At 37.4% G+C, this 14,502-nt stretch overlaps 2 protein-coding genes and 2 pseudogenes across 2 annotated transcripts; 2 read left to right on the forward strand and 2 right to left on the reverse strand.

Annotated features, from left to right (window-relative positions):
• The first annotated feature begins 27 nt into the window (after window positions 1-27).
• On the forward strand, window positions 28-2,992 carry LOC120206013 (annotated as a pseudogene).
• On the reverse strand, window positions 2,872-6,166 carry LOC120206014 (nucleobase-ascorbate transporter 2-like). Its single transcript, XM_039205762.1, has 13 exons — window positions 5,758-6,166; window positions 5,561-5,658; window positions 5,287-5,463; window positions 5,110-5,210; window positions 4,928-5,003; window positions 4,768-4,827; window positions 4,424-4,608; window positions 4,247-4,343; window positions 4,024-4,169; window positions 3,852-3,943; window positions 3,693-3,770; window positions 3,426-3,586; window positions 2,872-3,327 (listed from the first exon to the last, which is right to left on the reverse strand). The coding sequence occupies exons 1-13, from the start codon at window positions 5,846-5,848 to the stop codon at window positions 3,115-3,117; spliced, it is 1,575 nt and encodes a 524-aa protein (XP_039061693.1). The 5' UTR covers window positions 5,849-6,166; the 3' UTR covers window positions 2,872-3,114.
• Window positions 6,167-7,369: 1,203 nt separating this feature from the next.
• On the reverse strand, window positions 7,370-10,212 carry LOC120206021 (annotated as a pseudogene).
• Window positions 10,213-12,898: 2,686 nt separating this feature from the next.
• Window positions 12,899-13,672, forward strand: LOC120205869 (protein DOG1-like 4). Its single transcript, XM_039205646.1, has one exon. It carries the CDS (start codon window positions 12,899-12,901, stop codon window positions 13,670-13,672), a length of 774 nt encoding a protein of 257 aa, XP_039061577.1.
• The last annotated feature ends 830 nt before the right edge of the window (window positions 13,673-14,502 follow it).

Genomic DNA, 14,502 nt, shown 5'->3' on the forward strand with positions numbered 1-14,502 from the left:
TGTTCATATTTGTTGGCATGTCTTTGTTAGAAGAAAGCCAACGAGAAAATAGAGTAAAACAAGGAGTTTCATATTTTCGATAATCATGTCAAGGCAATGAATGAAGGATTGAGGTTTGATAGAGAGGTAGTGTAGCATTAGCAAGGATCGCCGAGAAGTTCAAGTCGAATGTCTAAGAATCATAATAACAAGTCATTTTTCAGGTCTTCGGGGGCCAATGATTCTTTTATTGGGAGGAGAACATTAGGAGTTGAGAATCATTTTAACCCTTGCAAGGGTGTTCATGTTGGGAAAAGGCACACTTGGTTTCGCCGGAACGTGAAGTCCTTTGCTTTTATGGTTGTGTTAATGATTTTCGTGTTCTTGCTCGATTCTCTGATGGTGTCGGTTTTCAGTTCGATCAAATTTCACAGAATTTCGAATGAGAGGAACTCCAATGGTGGCGAGGTATGGTTATTTTCCATTAGTACTTGTCATTATGAAACCTTGTTTAAAATGATGAACTGAAACAAACTGTTTCTGATATGCCATATTCACATGTATGCTAAGGGGGATAGTGTTGCATATGTTCATGAGGAAAGGTCCACGGTTGAGATGTATAGTAGGCTTCTAAATTCGGCTTCGAGTGCACTCACCAAGGTAGGCTTTTCAACAACAACTAATCGGAAGGATCCAATATAATTTTTCGCTAAAATGCGAATATCTTCATTGATTTTCAGGAGGAGTTTAAGCAAGATAGTTTGAAGTTTTGGGAGGAACCATCTCGGGAAGCGTCCAAATGGAAACCTTGTGCAGATAAAAGATATCCAACTAGCCTAGGTAAAATACCTTGTGTGTTTGGTGTATGATAATGGCAAGTTATCATGATTAAGTCCTTTCACTTTCGATGTCGAGACAGGGAAGCCTGAAGAGAGTAATGGCTATATAATGGTAAGCGCGAACGGTGGTCTGAACCAACAACGAGTAGCAGTAAGTGAACAACTGATCTTCTTTTCTCATTTTTCATTAGGAACGTTCAATGTCTGTTTCGGTGAATAAGTTCACCGGTGAGTTCTTGAAAGATTGAATTCAGTCATTAAGGCACCATGCAATGCAGATTTGCAATGCAGTTGCCCTGGCATCGTTGCTCAATGCGACTCTGGTTCTTCCCAAATTTCTTTACAGCAATGTATGGAAGGATCCTAGGTAATTATGTAATCTTCTGCTTCTTTGATGAAGTGGCCTCTGTTTATTCACATTTCACCATCGTTTTCCATGTTCGTATATGAATATGCAACCGGTAGAAAATCAAAATACTTAATAGTGATTTCGAACCGAAATGCAGCCAGTTCGGTGACATCTACCAAGAAGACTATTTTATGAGCATGTTGAAGGATGATATACATATTGTGCGGGAACTTCCTCCGCATTTGAAGTCCTTGGATGTCGAAGCCATTGGTAGTCTTGTAAGTTCTCTTTCTTTCTACATTGCATTGAAAGTCTGAAAACTCTAGTCTTGCTTTTCGGTTTTTGTTAACCTCGATACAGATTACGGATGCAGATATCCCGAAAGAAGCGAAGCCGAACGATTATGTCGGCACTGTACTTCCCCTCCTTATGAAGAACAAAGTTGTTCACTTCCTTGGATTCGGCAACCGACTCGGCTTTGATCCATTACCTTCTGATCTCCAGGTGTGTGACATCCGTTGCATGTTTAACTATTGCAGGATGAAACCTTTTAGTATATCAGCACTGTCACTGATATAATCTTCGCTCCATTGCAGAGATTGAGATGTAAATGTAACTTCCATGCATTAAAGTTCGTTCCGAAAATCCAAAAAGTCGGTTCACTATTAATCAAAAGGATAAGGAAGTTCAAATATGATGCTACCGAACGTCAGTTGGATCAACAACTGCTAGGAGATTTCGGTCCCGGGAATTCCTCCGAAGAGATTATGTTGCAAGAGGCTCATCTAAATACCTTGCATTACACTTGAGATTCGAAGAGGATATGGTGGCATACTCCCTATGCGATTTCGGAGGCGGAGAATACGAGAAAAAGGAACTTGAAACCTACAGAGAGATGCACTTCCCTCTGCTCATCGAGCGCTTAAAGAACTCGAAGTATGGCCCTAAAATCCTTCTGTCATTATTATTTAGCTTGATATTGTTTCCATGCACATACCTGATCTATCCATTCATTCCACCATTGATGTTTGTAGGCCTGTTTCTCCTGCGGAGTTGCGGAAGTTGGGAAGATGCCCATTGACACCCGAAGAAGCCGTACTAGTTCTTGCCGCTCTTGGTTTCAAGCATGGAACTTACATTTATCTCGCAGGGTCTCGTATATATGGCGGAAGTTACCGGATGCGTCCTTTTACCAGTTTATACCCCAATTTGGTCACTAAGGAAACACTGCTCACTCCCATTGAACTTGCTCCTTTTCAAAATTTCTCTTCTCAGGTATTTTCGGATTCAGACAATCTTTGTAATAACTTTTTTTGGGTACATATTTATAACTTACAAATGCTTTGGATGCAGCTGGCAGCATTAGATTTCATTGCTTGTGCAACTTCAGATGTCTTTGCCATGACAGACTCCGGAAGCCAACTATCATCGCTGGTATCCGGATTCCGAACTTACTACGGTGATGGACATGCTCCAACCTTGCGACCTAACAAGAGGAGGTTAGCAGCGATTTTTTCAGAGAATAGCTCCATAGGATGGAATACACTTGAAGATAGGATAAGAAAGATGATCGAGGAAGGCCAAAGAGTGCGAGTGAGGGGCTCTGGTCGAAGCATTTATCGACAGCCAAGGTGCCCAGAATGCATGTGCAGATCATAAGATTTGTTAATAAAATTGCACATATACAAAAAAGAGAAGAATTATGATTAATTTTAGATATTGAATTCCTCCAAGCCAAAAAGTGCATTGCTACATTTGATTGACAGAGTTCTTGCAAAGTCACTTTTGCAAACACTGTTAGAGCTAGCAGCAACTCAACATACATAAAAAAAAGAATTTAATTTAATAACCGAATCGATATCGGATTAAATCTATATAACCCAAGTCAGATATACATATGGCCAGTGCGCTTTTGGTAGCAACCCAAACACCGTTGTCGATGATGATCTATGATGGGGGGAAGAAACGATTGAGGTTGAAAGGGAGTGTATAAAACTCTTCACTCCGGGCATCGCCTTTGAACGATCGGAAACTAGCCCACCATGGCATTCCTCTATCTCTGGCACTGTCTTTATAGTCGAGTGAGTTATCTAAGAGTACGGCAACAACGAATGCAACAGTCGGAGATGAAAAGAAGATGGTATTAAGGAAATCATTGAACTGCATATGCCAAAAATAGTACAATACAAGTCAATGGTATGTTGCTTATCAGAAGAGTTGAACGAGAAAAGTGCTATGGAGACACATTTAAAACTGACCCATTCAGCTTGGGTACTAGCAGGACCATGTAGAGCCTTGGCAGTGTATTCTCGAAAGTATTCAGGAACCGACAAACCTAAGAACAATGCAACGCCAACGATAAAGAGGTTTCTCATGGAGTTCATGTTCGTAAATTGCAAGAACGAAAGCCCCACGGAAGCTGAAAGCAATTAGTAGAGCCATAGTCAGAAGCAAAGCAACATATTGAAAATAACATTCCTATGGGGTTATACAAGAATGTTATTGTGAGAGGTATCAATACTCACCAACGTAACCGAACAAAACACAATACACAGCAGCAAATATGGTGAAAGGTATCGATGCAAACAAAGCTCCGAATTTTCCTGCAGAAGGAAAGAAATCGACTTTAAAGTCGATAGAGGAAACAACGATAGACAGAGATACTAAAAGACTTTAACACTCACCTAACATCGAAAAGAATATCATAAAGCCTGCTGAGATTTGAATGACCCTGCGACTTCCAACACGAGTGCTTCCGAGAAGCCCCACGTTTTCTCTGTTGTTTTACCATGAATTAGTATGGTATGGTGTCATAATAAATCAATAATTTTCAGAGCAAGAAGCAATCATACTTACACAGAGACTGTTGAACCAGTCAGTGTTCCAAATAACCCATCCAGAAGGATCCCAATGCCTTGCCAACCAATACCACGGCTAAGAATATGAGCCGGAGGTGGCGTAGCACTGGCTAGGCGTGCAGCAGCCTTGTAAGCTCCCGTTGACTGCCAAAGCAAACATTTATTAGCTTTGAATCACTAACTAACATACGACTATTCAATTTATGAATTTTAATGAGTACCTCAATCAATGAGACTAAAACAGCAGCCATCATTCCAAAAGAATGACCGGCATCAAAAGTAGGAGCACCCCATTGAAGAGGATAAGGAATCTTTATCCTGAATGAATAAATTTCAGTCAGAAAGGCAATACTAAGAAGTATTCCATGGATTTGACAAGAACATAAAAACCGACCCACCATGGAGCAGAAGAAACGAGGTTGGCTTTGTCGGTTCTGCAATTCAATTGGGTTAACTCGGGACGATGTTTATATGCACCACTTGCTGTCAAGAGATGTGCATATGCCCAAATTACCGCGATTGATATAATGAGAGCAAACCGCTCCAGTATTGGCACTTGTTTTATAAGAAAATTCTTCAAGTACTGTTTTTGGCAGAAGATAAACACAACACATTAATATTGATACTTCGCAAATGTGAGACTTCTCATCTTAATATTAGATACAGTATGCAAGCACTTGATGTAGCAACGTTTAATGCAAACAATATTAGTCCATTACATTGCTAGAAGGAATAGTAGTACCTGGGAGAAGGCTATAAATAGAATGAGCATCGGGAGGCCGATTTCGATGCAGCGACCAACCTGATAGTGAGTCGATAACAAGTTAAAACAACACAGTGATATGATAGGAAGAAAAATTCTCATTAGGGTTCAAAAAAGTCTCAGGGCTTCTATCTTGTACCACAGGGAAGCCTCTGTCAAACAAGCCAAAGCCAACTAGTGCAATAACCGGAACCATTCCAAGGGGGCTAAAGAACCTGTAAAAAGGAAAACGAAAACAAAATACCACTCAGTTAATAGTTTCTCAAATTATGTCTCTCCATAATTTTGATACAGAAACTCCATTTAAGATCAAAGTTGCACCTGGTGCAAATAGCCCACATTTGACTGTATCCCAAGATAATTTGTATGCTTGATGCTACTATTAGTGCACCTTGGACAGCTCTCATAGTATATAGAAATCTCTGCATACACGTAAAATATTGAACTTTACGAACAAAGTAAAAGATTTGGGGGAAATGATCATAGAATTGTACTAACCATATGGTTATCCTCAATACTCAGCAAAGAAGTATCATGAATTATTGATATGATGGGAACCATGAAGGCATAAGAACCGCCAATAACGGTAGGTAGTCGAGTTCCGAACAGTGTTTGTAAAAGTGTATTAATCCCTTCAACAAATAGCAGTGTCTGAACCACTCTTACTTTATCATCCTAAACCATCACAATGCCGAAATGAAAATTTTTCAGTAACAAATATAAAAGAACAAAAAATAGTATTGTAATTCGTTACATGTGCAAAGTGACTTACATCAGTTCCTCCCATCAAAGGGACAAGAAAAGAAGGGATCATCACAGCAGTTCCTAAGGCCAAAATATAATGCTGAAACCCCAAAGCTATAGCTTCTCCTGCTTCCACAAGCAAAAAGAGAGGGTTACAAAAACAGAACAAACAAAAACAACTGCTGGAAAAGTTTAGGGGGGATGGGGTAAAAGAAAAATACTCACCCCAAGAAGGATTTGAGTCAATGCAGTACTCTAGGCCTTGAAGTTGGTCCATTGGTGGGTGGCTTATTTCCTCAGGTTTTGGTTCTGCCATAGCTTAAAAATTTTGGCTTTTTTGCCTTTGAAACTCTAGTAGGGTGCTCAACAAATGATCAAAAAACCAAATTTTAAGCTCAAACCAGACTAAAAACAGATGAAAAATTCACTCAAAACCAGAACTTTAGTTTAAATGTTCAAATGGGCATTCACAAAATGAATAAAAGAATCGATCTTTAAGCTCAAACCAGAGTAAAAACAGCAGAAAATCCACTCAAGATCAAAACTTTAGATTGAATGTCAACAAAAAAAGAAGGGAAAAGAGGAACTTTGCTGCCCACCGAAGGCTTTTCCACTCTCCACTTTACTTACTGCAGAGAGAGTTTGAGATTTGTTTTTCTAACCCCATGTTTTTTCACAGCTTTTGATTTATGTATAAAAAAAAGTTTCCGTTAACTTTATCCGGTATTCCGAAATTACCCCTAAAGCAACATGCCAAAAGCACCCAAATGTTACCGTTGGTGGATGGTGTTATGATTGGTCGATATAGACAATCATCTCAATAATTGGTGGTGGCATTGTGCTTCTTTTCTCTCATTAGTGTACTTAAGTAACTAATAAAGGAAAGCAAATATATATATATATACCTTCTTCAACTGGATTGTTGGGCTTGGGTGTTTCAAACATAGAAGGATCTGAATTCGAGACAGAAATAGATGCAGGGAACACTGTACGATTCTCCAACGTCTCTAATTTGATGCCATAGACACAACACAAGCACCCCATAGATCTTTGAGCCCTTAATTCTGTATCCCCATCCCCCACGACCATGATCCCATCTTTTATATATATATATATATATGGCTTAATTATAAAATAAATGTTCAAACTATATCGTTTTTCATGAATAGGTTAATATATTAATTTTTTTAATAATCCTAAATACTAACTATAACCCACTCTCGTCGTTTTTTCTGGCCATGACCATCGCCGTCGACTTAGTTCCTACCATCCTCCTAGTCATACGTCGCCGTAGTTGCGACCGATTGGTCATCAAAATCGCACGAGATCACGATTTTCATTCTATGATTCATGGGATACAAAACCTCACTCAGTTGCGATCTCATAAGGATATTGATGGTCGGAGATAGGTGAGGTCCGATAGAGCTTCATCGATAGTAGAGGACGAGGACCGACGGCCAATGTGAGTTTAGATGCTGAAATGAAGATTTTCAAAGTTTTATACCTATTTCGAAATTTGTGTGTTTTTTCTAAAATATATAATTTTAATTTTTAATTTAAAATAAAGTTTTTAAAATTATAAAAAATATGACATGTCACTTAACAGAGAAAATTAACAATATTTACGATCCAAACACCTAAAGTAATAACGTTTGTAATGTTAAGCACTGGAATCATTCAAAAAATAATGTAGGCACCTATTCGTGAAAAATATTATAATTTGGCCACTTATTTTACTAATTAAGCCTATATGTATTGACTAGGATGGAATTATTCTAGCTTAACCAAAGGCTTGGATTCGAGCTCTTGACAATACAGCAATGTTAAATACTTTGAAGTATTTTTGTATCGGTACAGCATTAATATATGGCTAAAATTAGGTAATAAGTGATCTACATGGTACAATTTAAGTGTATAAATTTACTATAAGCATTACCAAAAACAGTTGTTGGGAAAATTTCTACCAAAACTAAAGAAATGACCTCAAGATCTTCTATCCAACCTTTTTTCACTGGATTTCTTCTCTTCTGTTTCTCTCCGTTTCTGCTGTCTGCCATTTTACAACAAAAGGAAATCAGTGCCGATCACTAAGCATTATGCACAATCTCTAAGTTGTTTGTTTCAATAAGTCAATCATGTGGCCATGATAAAGAGTCTCATCGGGATTAAAAAGGACGGATGATGTGAACAATTTTCCATTAAGTTATAGGACTTACGCAAAAGCTGTGTACCCACTTCCAGCATTAGCAGCTGATAGAATAACCGTATGTGCTCCAGCTGCGGATAGAGAATGCTGCGCTCCAACAGGTAGAGGATTTCTTCTATCACTATCCACCTGGACGTGAAATGAAACAATGAGAAAGTTAGGGTCCATGATATCGCAGACGAGTTATTGGAACAGAGATGCACTGACAAGTTAGAACCTTATCCCATTTTGATTTCTTGTTTTGTCTACCATCACGAACCATGTTGTCCACTGCAGTTGGAGCTGACGGCAAGCCACCAGCACCCACAATTAAAAGATTCAATATAAGGACATCATTTCACAATCTCATGATACACGCTCGTATAAGAAGATTTCTTCCAAAAGCAAAAAAAAAAAAACACCTGCAGTAGGCAAGTTAACTTTTGGGGCAGTAAGAACTGCTCCAGGTTGACTTCCACCAGATACAAAATCAACCTTTTGGTTCTTCTTGCTTTCTTGTTCCTTCCTCTCTCTTTCATGTTTCATATCAGCCTCTGCATTTAAACAAACAAGGGTAAGAAGATTAAAATTTGAGAAAGCCTACTGGGATCATTAGCAAAAACTTCAATGAAAACAAATAAGAGAAAGCAACACTCAACAGGTAATGCATTGATGCGTCCAGGGTCAACAAAAAATAGTAAGTGCTTTCAATATATAAAGGAGAGAATTATAGAAGCTAATGTTATAACCTATTTCATCATAGTAGTCGCTTTTGTCATATCCATGTGGATCAAATACATCTTTACTGAAGCAAGACCCTATCTGATCAATGTCTTGATATCTCACAGCATGCAGCAAAAAGTCCGGGTTCCTATAATCCTTCCTATTACGAACTTCTGCATTGAAGCTTTTCCCAACTCGTTTCAAGTTGAGAAATTTATCTATTTTCCTCTGTAGCAGCAAGCAGAAAGAAATGAAGGTCGTGAAAACATAAAACAAAAGGAAAAAAGCAATAAAGCTTGGATCATTTTTAAATCATCAACAATGGATATTTCATTGATATAAAACAACCACTACATTCATAAGAATTAGATATCATGAGCTACCCATCTTTCTTTCAACAGCAGAGGGTGTGGATAACCGATATTGCAATTAACCAAAATCCCAGACGAAACTCAAAATCAGCCAGACTAAAATTACACAAATATAACTCAGCCCTGTAGAAACCAGATTCGACATCTACAACTTAGTGAGTGCCACGGATCAGATGGTCTTCAGATAACAAACGGAAACACCTTAAATACGCCTACCTTAATTCGTCTCTCATAAAAACAAAATAGTTCTAGCACAACATCTTCAATACATCTCAGCAGAAAAACATGCGGGTGGGTTACAGAAGTATAACTTCAGTCTGTTTATGTTAGGTCCAAACAATTATAAACAATGACTAATCGCATACAAAAGACACTTACTTGTAACTCCTCCGAGCACTTGGCTTTTGGTGGAGATGGAAGAAACTTATCCAAAGGATCAACATTGTCTACAGAAACGGTTCTTCAAATTCTATACCTTCTGATTCAGTAACAGCATTGGTCAAGGCCTCAGGCACTAATGGTTCTAAATTTGAAGATTGCGGAGTCAATTGAACAGCTGCCGGAGGCGTTATTCCTTGAAAATCACCTGCAAAACAAATGATAAGTTAGTAAGCAACTTACATTGATAAAAGAAAACAATAATAATAAAATTAATCAAATACCATTGGCATTTGGTTTCTCTATGTCAATCATAAGGTCATCATTGCTTCCTAATCCCCCTTCCTGTACTTAAACAAGAAAAAATAATCTAATCACATATCATTAAACAATAAAAGGAACCCTTTTTATTTTTATCTTTTTAAATGACTTTGGCGAGATGAAGAGGGGTTACCTCGGGCTCCGGTGACATGACAGCTTCATCGTGGCCATACTCAACAATGGTAAGCCTTCCTCCTCTACTTCTCTTCGAAGAAACCATGGGTCGATGTTGCTGTGGGGAAGAAACGGAAGGCTCCTGCTGTTGTTGCGAAAGGGATGAACTTTGGTGAAGAAACGGCGGCGTATTATCGTTAGTTCTCGAATCTTCTTCCATGTTGTTAGATTCTCTGCGCTCGTTCTCTTCCTCTAACGGGCGCTGCTCTTCTTCTTCCTCCTCTTCTTGTTCTCCAGCTTGTTGGATTTGTTGGTTGTCACCTTCTTCAATGTCTCCCATCTCTTCGTCATCTTCGTCGTTATACATGGATAGCAACGCAATCCCTTCATATTCTTTTTTCCTCGACGCCATGTAATCTAGGGTTCCTGATTCGGGGAAATTTTGAACTGAGATGAAAAATTGATTGAATTAGGGATATGGGTTAGAAAAATTAGGGTTTGGCTTTTAGAACCAGCTGATCGGTAATTTTCGAAAATTTTAGGGGGCGGAGACAGCTATGGTGAGGTCTGAGGAAGGGGGAAAGGCTGGTTTTTGGAAGGTGAAGTTGGGACGACGCGCTGGATCTGAAAGTGGGGTTAAGACTCAAGCCCAAAAAAACATTTTAGTCTTCCAAATTAAGTCCAAGCCTATTAAGCCCAGCCCCATGTATAGTTTTTTTTATAACATTAAAGTAAGACTATATATTTTGAAATTTGAATTTATTTAAACATATTTTTTACACAGAATACAGGATGAAGTAGAGGAGGAAAAAATTAATCACTTAAAGAACAAATAATTATCATATAAGGAAAAAATTAAAAATTTTAATCAAATAAAATCGAACAAAAGATAAATACGAACAAATTTGACCACATCGATAAACGAACTACAAAAATATATCAAATTATTGAAAGATTATCGATAAATCGTAAATCAGATTCGAGCGACGTAAAAATTATATTCACGAATGCAAATCGCTTATCCAAACCAATATGATAATTTATAGTATACAAAACCATTATGGTAATAAATAAACGACATCTTAATCAGTAGTTGTGATTTCAAATTTAACACTAAAAAATGAAAACAACGATCAAACAACTGATAATGAACCAAAGACAGATGAAAGCGTAACATAAAGATAGAGTTGTTAAAATTAAAAAAAAAAGATATAATAAAATAAATAAAAAATAATGAATAATGACTATCACTGATTAGTAACAAGAATAATATCATTGTTGGTCACTTAACTAGGGCTAATTGATGTTTACTTTACTGTTGTTGTTATTACTGTTCTTATTTTTTAATATTATCAAATCACGACTATAATATCAAAAGAGAAAAATAAATTATCATAATTAGCATTAGGATAGTTTTCATATTTATAAGGATTAATACAAAAAAATCAAATTATATCATTTTTCTAAACTAGTGTCTAATTTTTTCAGTCAATATGAGTGTCTAATGTTACAGACGTTACCACTTTAGGTACCACGACCGTTAAAAACTTATGTTAAGTAACACATGTCACGTCCTGATAATTTTAGAAATTTTATTTAAATTTTTTAAAAATATTATTATATTAAAGAATCCAAAATTTTATATAATTACAAAAAAAATCCTAAATCCCTAAAAGACCCTAAAATCAACCCTAAAAATCATAACTTAACCTTATCATCTCCCCTTTTGGCTATGGTCGTCGTCGGCGATGCCTCCATTGCCTTCTCCTTTTTCGACCGTCAACACCCACATTGCTCTTAGATATGAATTCTCTGTGATATTGTCTTGATAATGTATAATGTTTATCCATGGAATTCATTCACGTGTTTATCAACTTAATTGATTTCTAGGTGTAGAGTATGATAAATAAAATTGTGTGCAAGGAAGGGAACTTGTATTAGTTTGCAACAAGAGAATAGGTGTCAAAATCTGACACCATGCATGTGTTCAAATGACTATAGTCTCTTGCAAGAAATCGCATCTCTCTTTATCTGATCATATGTGTATTTGCACATTTGATGAAGATGAAAGCCGCAAGTAACATTTCTATGCACTTTCAAATCGCTCAACGTCACTGTGAAGTTCTAAAACAGTAGTTCAATGGCGTCTCGCATTTTTATAGTTGAAGGGAACAAATGAACTTTAACATCTGATTCATCGGTTGTTGATGTCAAATCAGCTTGATTTAGGCTCTGGGTTTTGTTGGGATATGACAATTGTACAATCAAGCCACTTTTGAGATACAGTTGTGACATTAACGAATGTGGTCCTGTGTTGTCATTATTACAACCCCTTAGATCGAGTTGTAAACCCTTTTTTGTGTTTTTCTTGCTTTTGGAGGTTAATGACCTGACAAAAAATTAAAAATGGCAATACCACATGCTAGGATTGCTTATCTTTTGATACCAGTCAATCTTCATTCCCATCGATGGGAAAAGTTGCAGTTGCAAAAAAAAAAAAAAAGGTGAACTACACCAACAGTCCCTTTATTTTAGGTTCATCAGATTTTAGTCATCGGTTCAAAAAATAATAATTTTGGTCCCTTACTTTATCATCCCACATCATCATCCCACATCATCACAAAACATGTAAGATAAGAATATATTCAAATGATTCTTTCGAGAAAAGTTTATTTAAGAGTGAACCATCGTAATTTTCGGTTTAACATTAAAATTAAAAGATGTGAATTATGTAATTTAACCAACCTTTTCCATAACGATAGCACCACGACTAATCAATATATTCATTACGTTACTAATATAATCAATTTGAATTCTAATAACGATGAAGGTGAACCAAGTACTCAAAATCAAACATCGTGGACATTAAGGTTACGAGACGATGAACATTTGTAGTTCATGAGGTGGGTTTGCCTTATATTCACTCAAATACGCAAAGACACGTGGAAAATATCATCCTCATGAACAACTCACACACTGCCCGACCCCATGCAAACATGGTTAAACCGGTTCTAAACTTGAACTCAGTGAACACACACGAGAGTTTTCATGAGCAAAGCACAGACAAAAAAGGCTCGTACCAAAACGTGAAGCGTGAATGGGTTCCACGTTGAACCGAGATTGTTTCCCACATCGACACGTTAATTCACACAAGAATATCTGCACCAGCTGGTGAGACGCATGCATGACTCCTTAACCTAGTCAAAGGCTGAACCTTTCCTTCTTCTTTTTTCCTTCAAAAAGAAATCTGCATATTCAATTGCATGCTGTGATGATGAAGAGTAAAGTCGGAGAACGGTTCACTGAGTTCTACGAGAAGTGGATATGTCAACTCGATGTGTACCTTCAACAGTTGCTGTACGTGTCCAAGGACAGTACTCTTGTTTTAACCGAAGCTGACCGTCAAGCTCTGGTGTGGAAACTGACGACTCATTACAAAGAATACTACACGGTCAAATGGGCCGCCGCGCATGAAGATGTGCTTGTATTTTATTGTCCGGTCTGGTTAAGCAAGCTAGAGAATGCTTATTCGTGGTTGACCGGTTGGAAGCCGTCCATGATATTCCACCTCGTCGACTCAATGAGGAACATTCCGGTGCCCGGTCCGTGTTTGGCCGAGTTGACGGAGGAACAAGTGAGGAAGATAGAGCAGTTGAGGGTGAAGATAAAGTTGGAGGAAGAGAAAGTGGAGAGGGAAATGGAGAGGCAGCAAGTGGCAATGGCTGACCGGAAAATAGTCGAGCTGGTTCGGATTGCGAGGCGTATAAGGAACGAGGAGCTGGTGGTGGTGGTGGCGGGTCAGGTGGAGGGATTGGTGGAGGTGGCGGTGAAGGGGATACTGACGGGGCTGGAGAGGGTGATGAAGGCGGCGGATTGTGTGAGGCTGAAGACCCTGAAAGGTGTTCTTGATGTGTTGAATCCGTCCCAATCTCTGGATTTCCTGGCCGGGACTTGCATGTTGCAGATTCAGCTGAGGAAATGGGGACAGAGAAGAGATAGCCAGAAGGGTTTGATTATATCGGAGATGTACAATGATCTTACTTTTTAAGCAAAAACAGAGACGAGTCATTGAGTTTACATGTTTAAGAACCCGATCCCTACCTTGTTTGTCCATGTACTTTGCCTTCTTCTCTAACCTGTTACAGATTTGCATGAAACTAGGACAAGTATAATTTTATTTTTTACTTTAAAAAGTAGGTTTTGTTGTATATATTTTTTTATATTGGTATCATTAAGTTTTGTCATGAGACATAGACCGTCGTTTTCTTCGATTAATGTTCCCCATATGATTAGTTTCATATAATGAATTTGACATACACTAATTACCATTAGTGGTAATGCTTAATTGGGTTCATATATTACGAAAAAAATTATTAGGTGATTGAGTAATCAAAACGTTCAGATTGTTTTGTCTATAAGTTCGAATCTTGATATTTAATTTAAAAAATAATAATAAATCGTATTATATCCCTCATAACAAACTGCTTGTGAATGTCATTTAGTCAAACTTAATCTTTTAAGTTATTCTTATTTTCCTTTCTAAAAGATTATATAATATATAATCAGATTTATGTGTGGAATAAGAGAAGACAAATCAGTCCAAATTTATATTTTCTCATTATCGAAAAGTAAATCCTTTTGATGTTACCAAAAGATAATAAACAAATCTGATTATTATATTTACCATCATTGTCCTCTCACTTAGATATTTGTTTGTTTTTTGCTTACTAATATTCCATTAATTTTCCTTTTTAGCATATTATAGATGTTAATAATGCATTATTCAATAGATATTCAACAAAAGTATGATGTATTATTACAATGAATGCTCAATCACCTTTGTAGTCTCTGGTAGGGGTGTATTCGATTCGGTTTTTT

The sequence above is a fragment of the Hibiscus syriacus genome, unplaced genomic scaffold, assembly GCF_006381635.1.
Source record: "Hibiscus syriacus cultivar Baekdansim isolate YM2019G1 unplaced genomic scaffold, ASM638163v2 tig00013285_pilon, whole genome shotgun sequence".
NCBI lineage: Eukaryota > Viridiplantae > Streptophyta > Magnoliopsida > Malvales > Malvaceae > Hibiscus > Hibiscus syriacus.

Excerpts from the sequence above, each read along its gene's own strand:
- LOC120206014 (XM_039205762.1), bottom strand. The coding sequence starts at position 5,848 with ATGGCAGAACCAAAACCTGAGGAAATAAGCCACCCACCAATGGACCAA. Across the intron at positions 5,659-5,757 it reads TGACTCAAATCCTTCTTGGG|GAGAAGCTATAGCTTTGGGG; the intron begins GTGAGTATTTTT and ends TTGTGGAAGCAG. Across the intron at positions 5,211-5,286 it reads GTATTGAGGATAACCATATG|AGATTTCTATATACTATGAG; the intron begins GTTAGTACAATT and ends ACGTGTATGCAG.
- LOC120205869 (XM_039205646.1), top strand. The coding sequence starts at position 12,899 with ATGAAGAGTAAAGTCGGAGAACGGTTCACTGAGTTCTACGAGAAGTGG.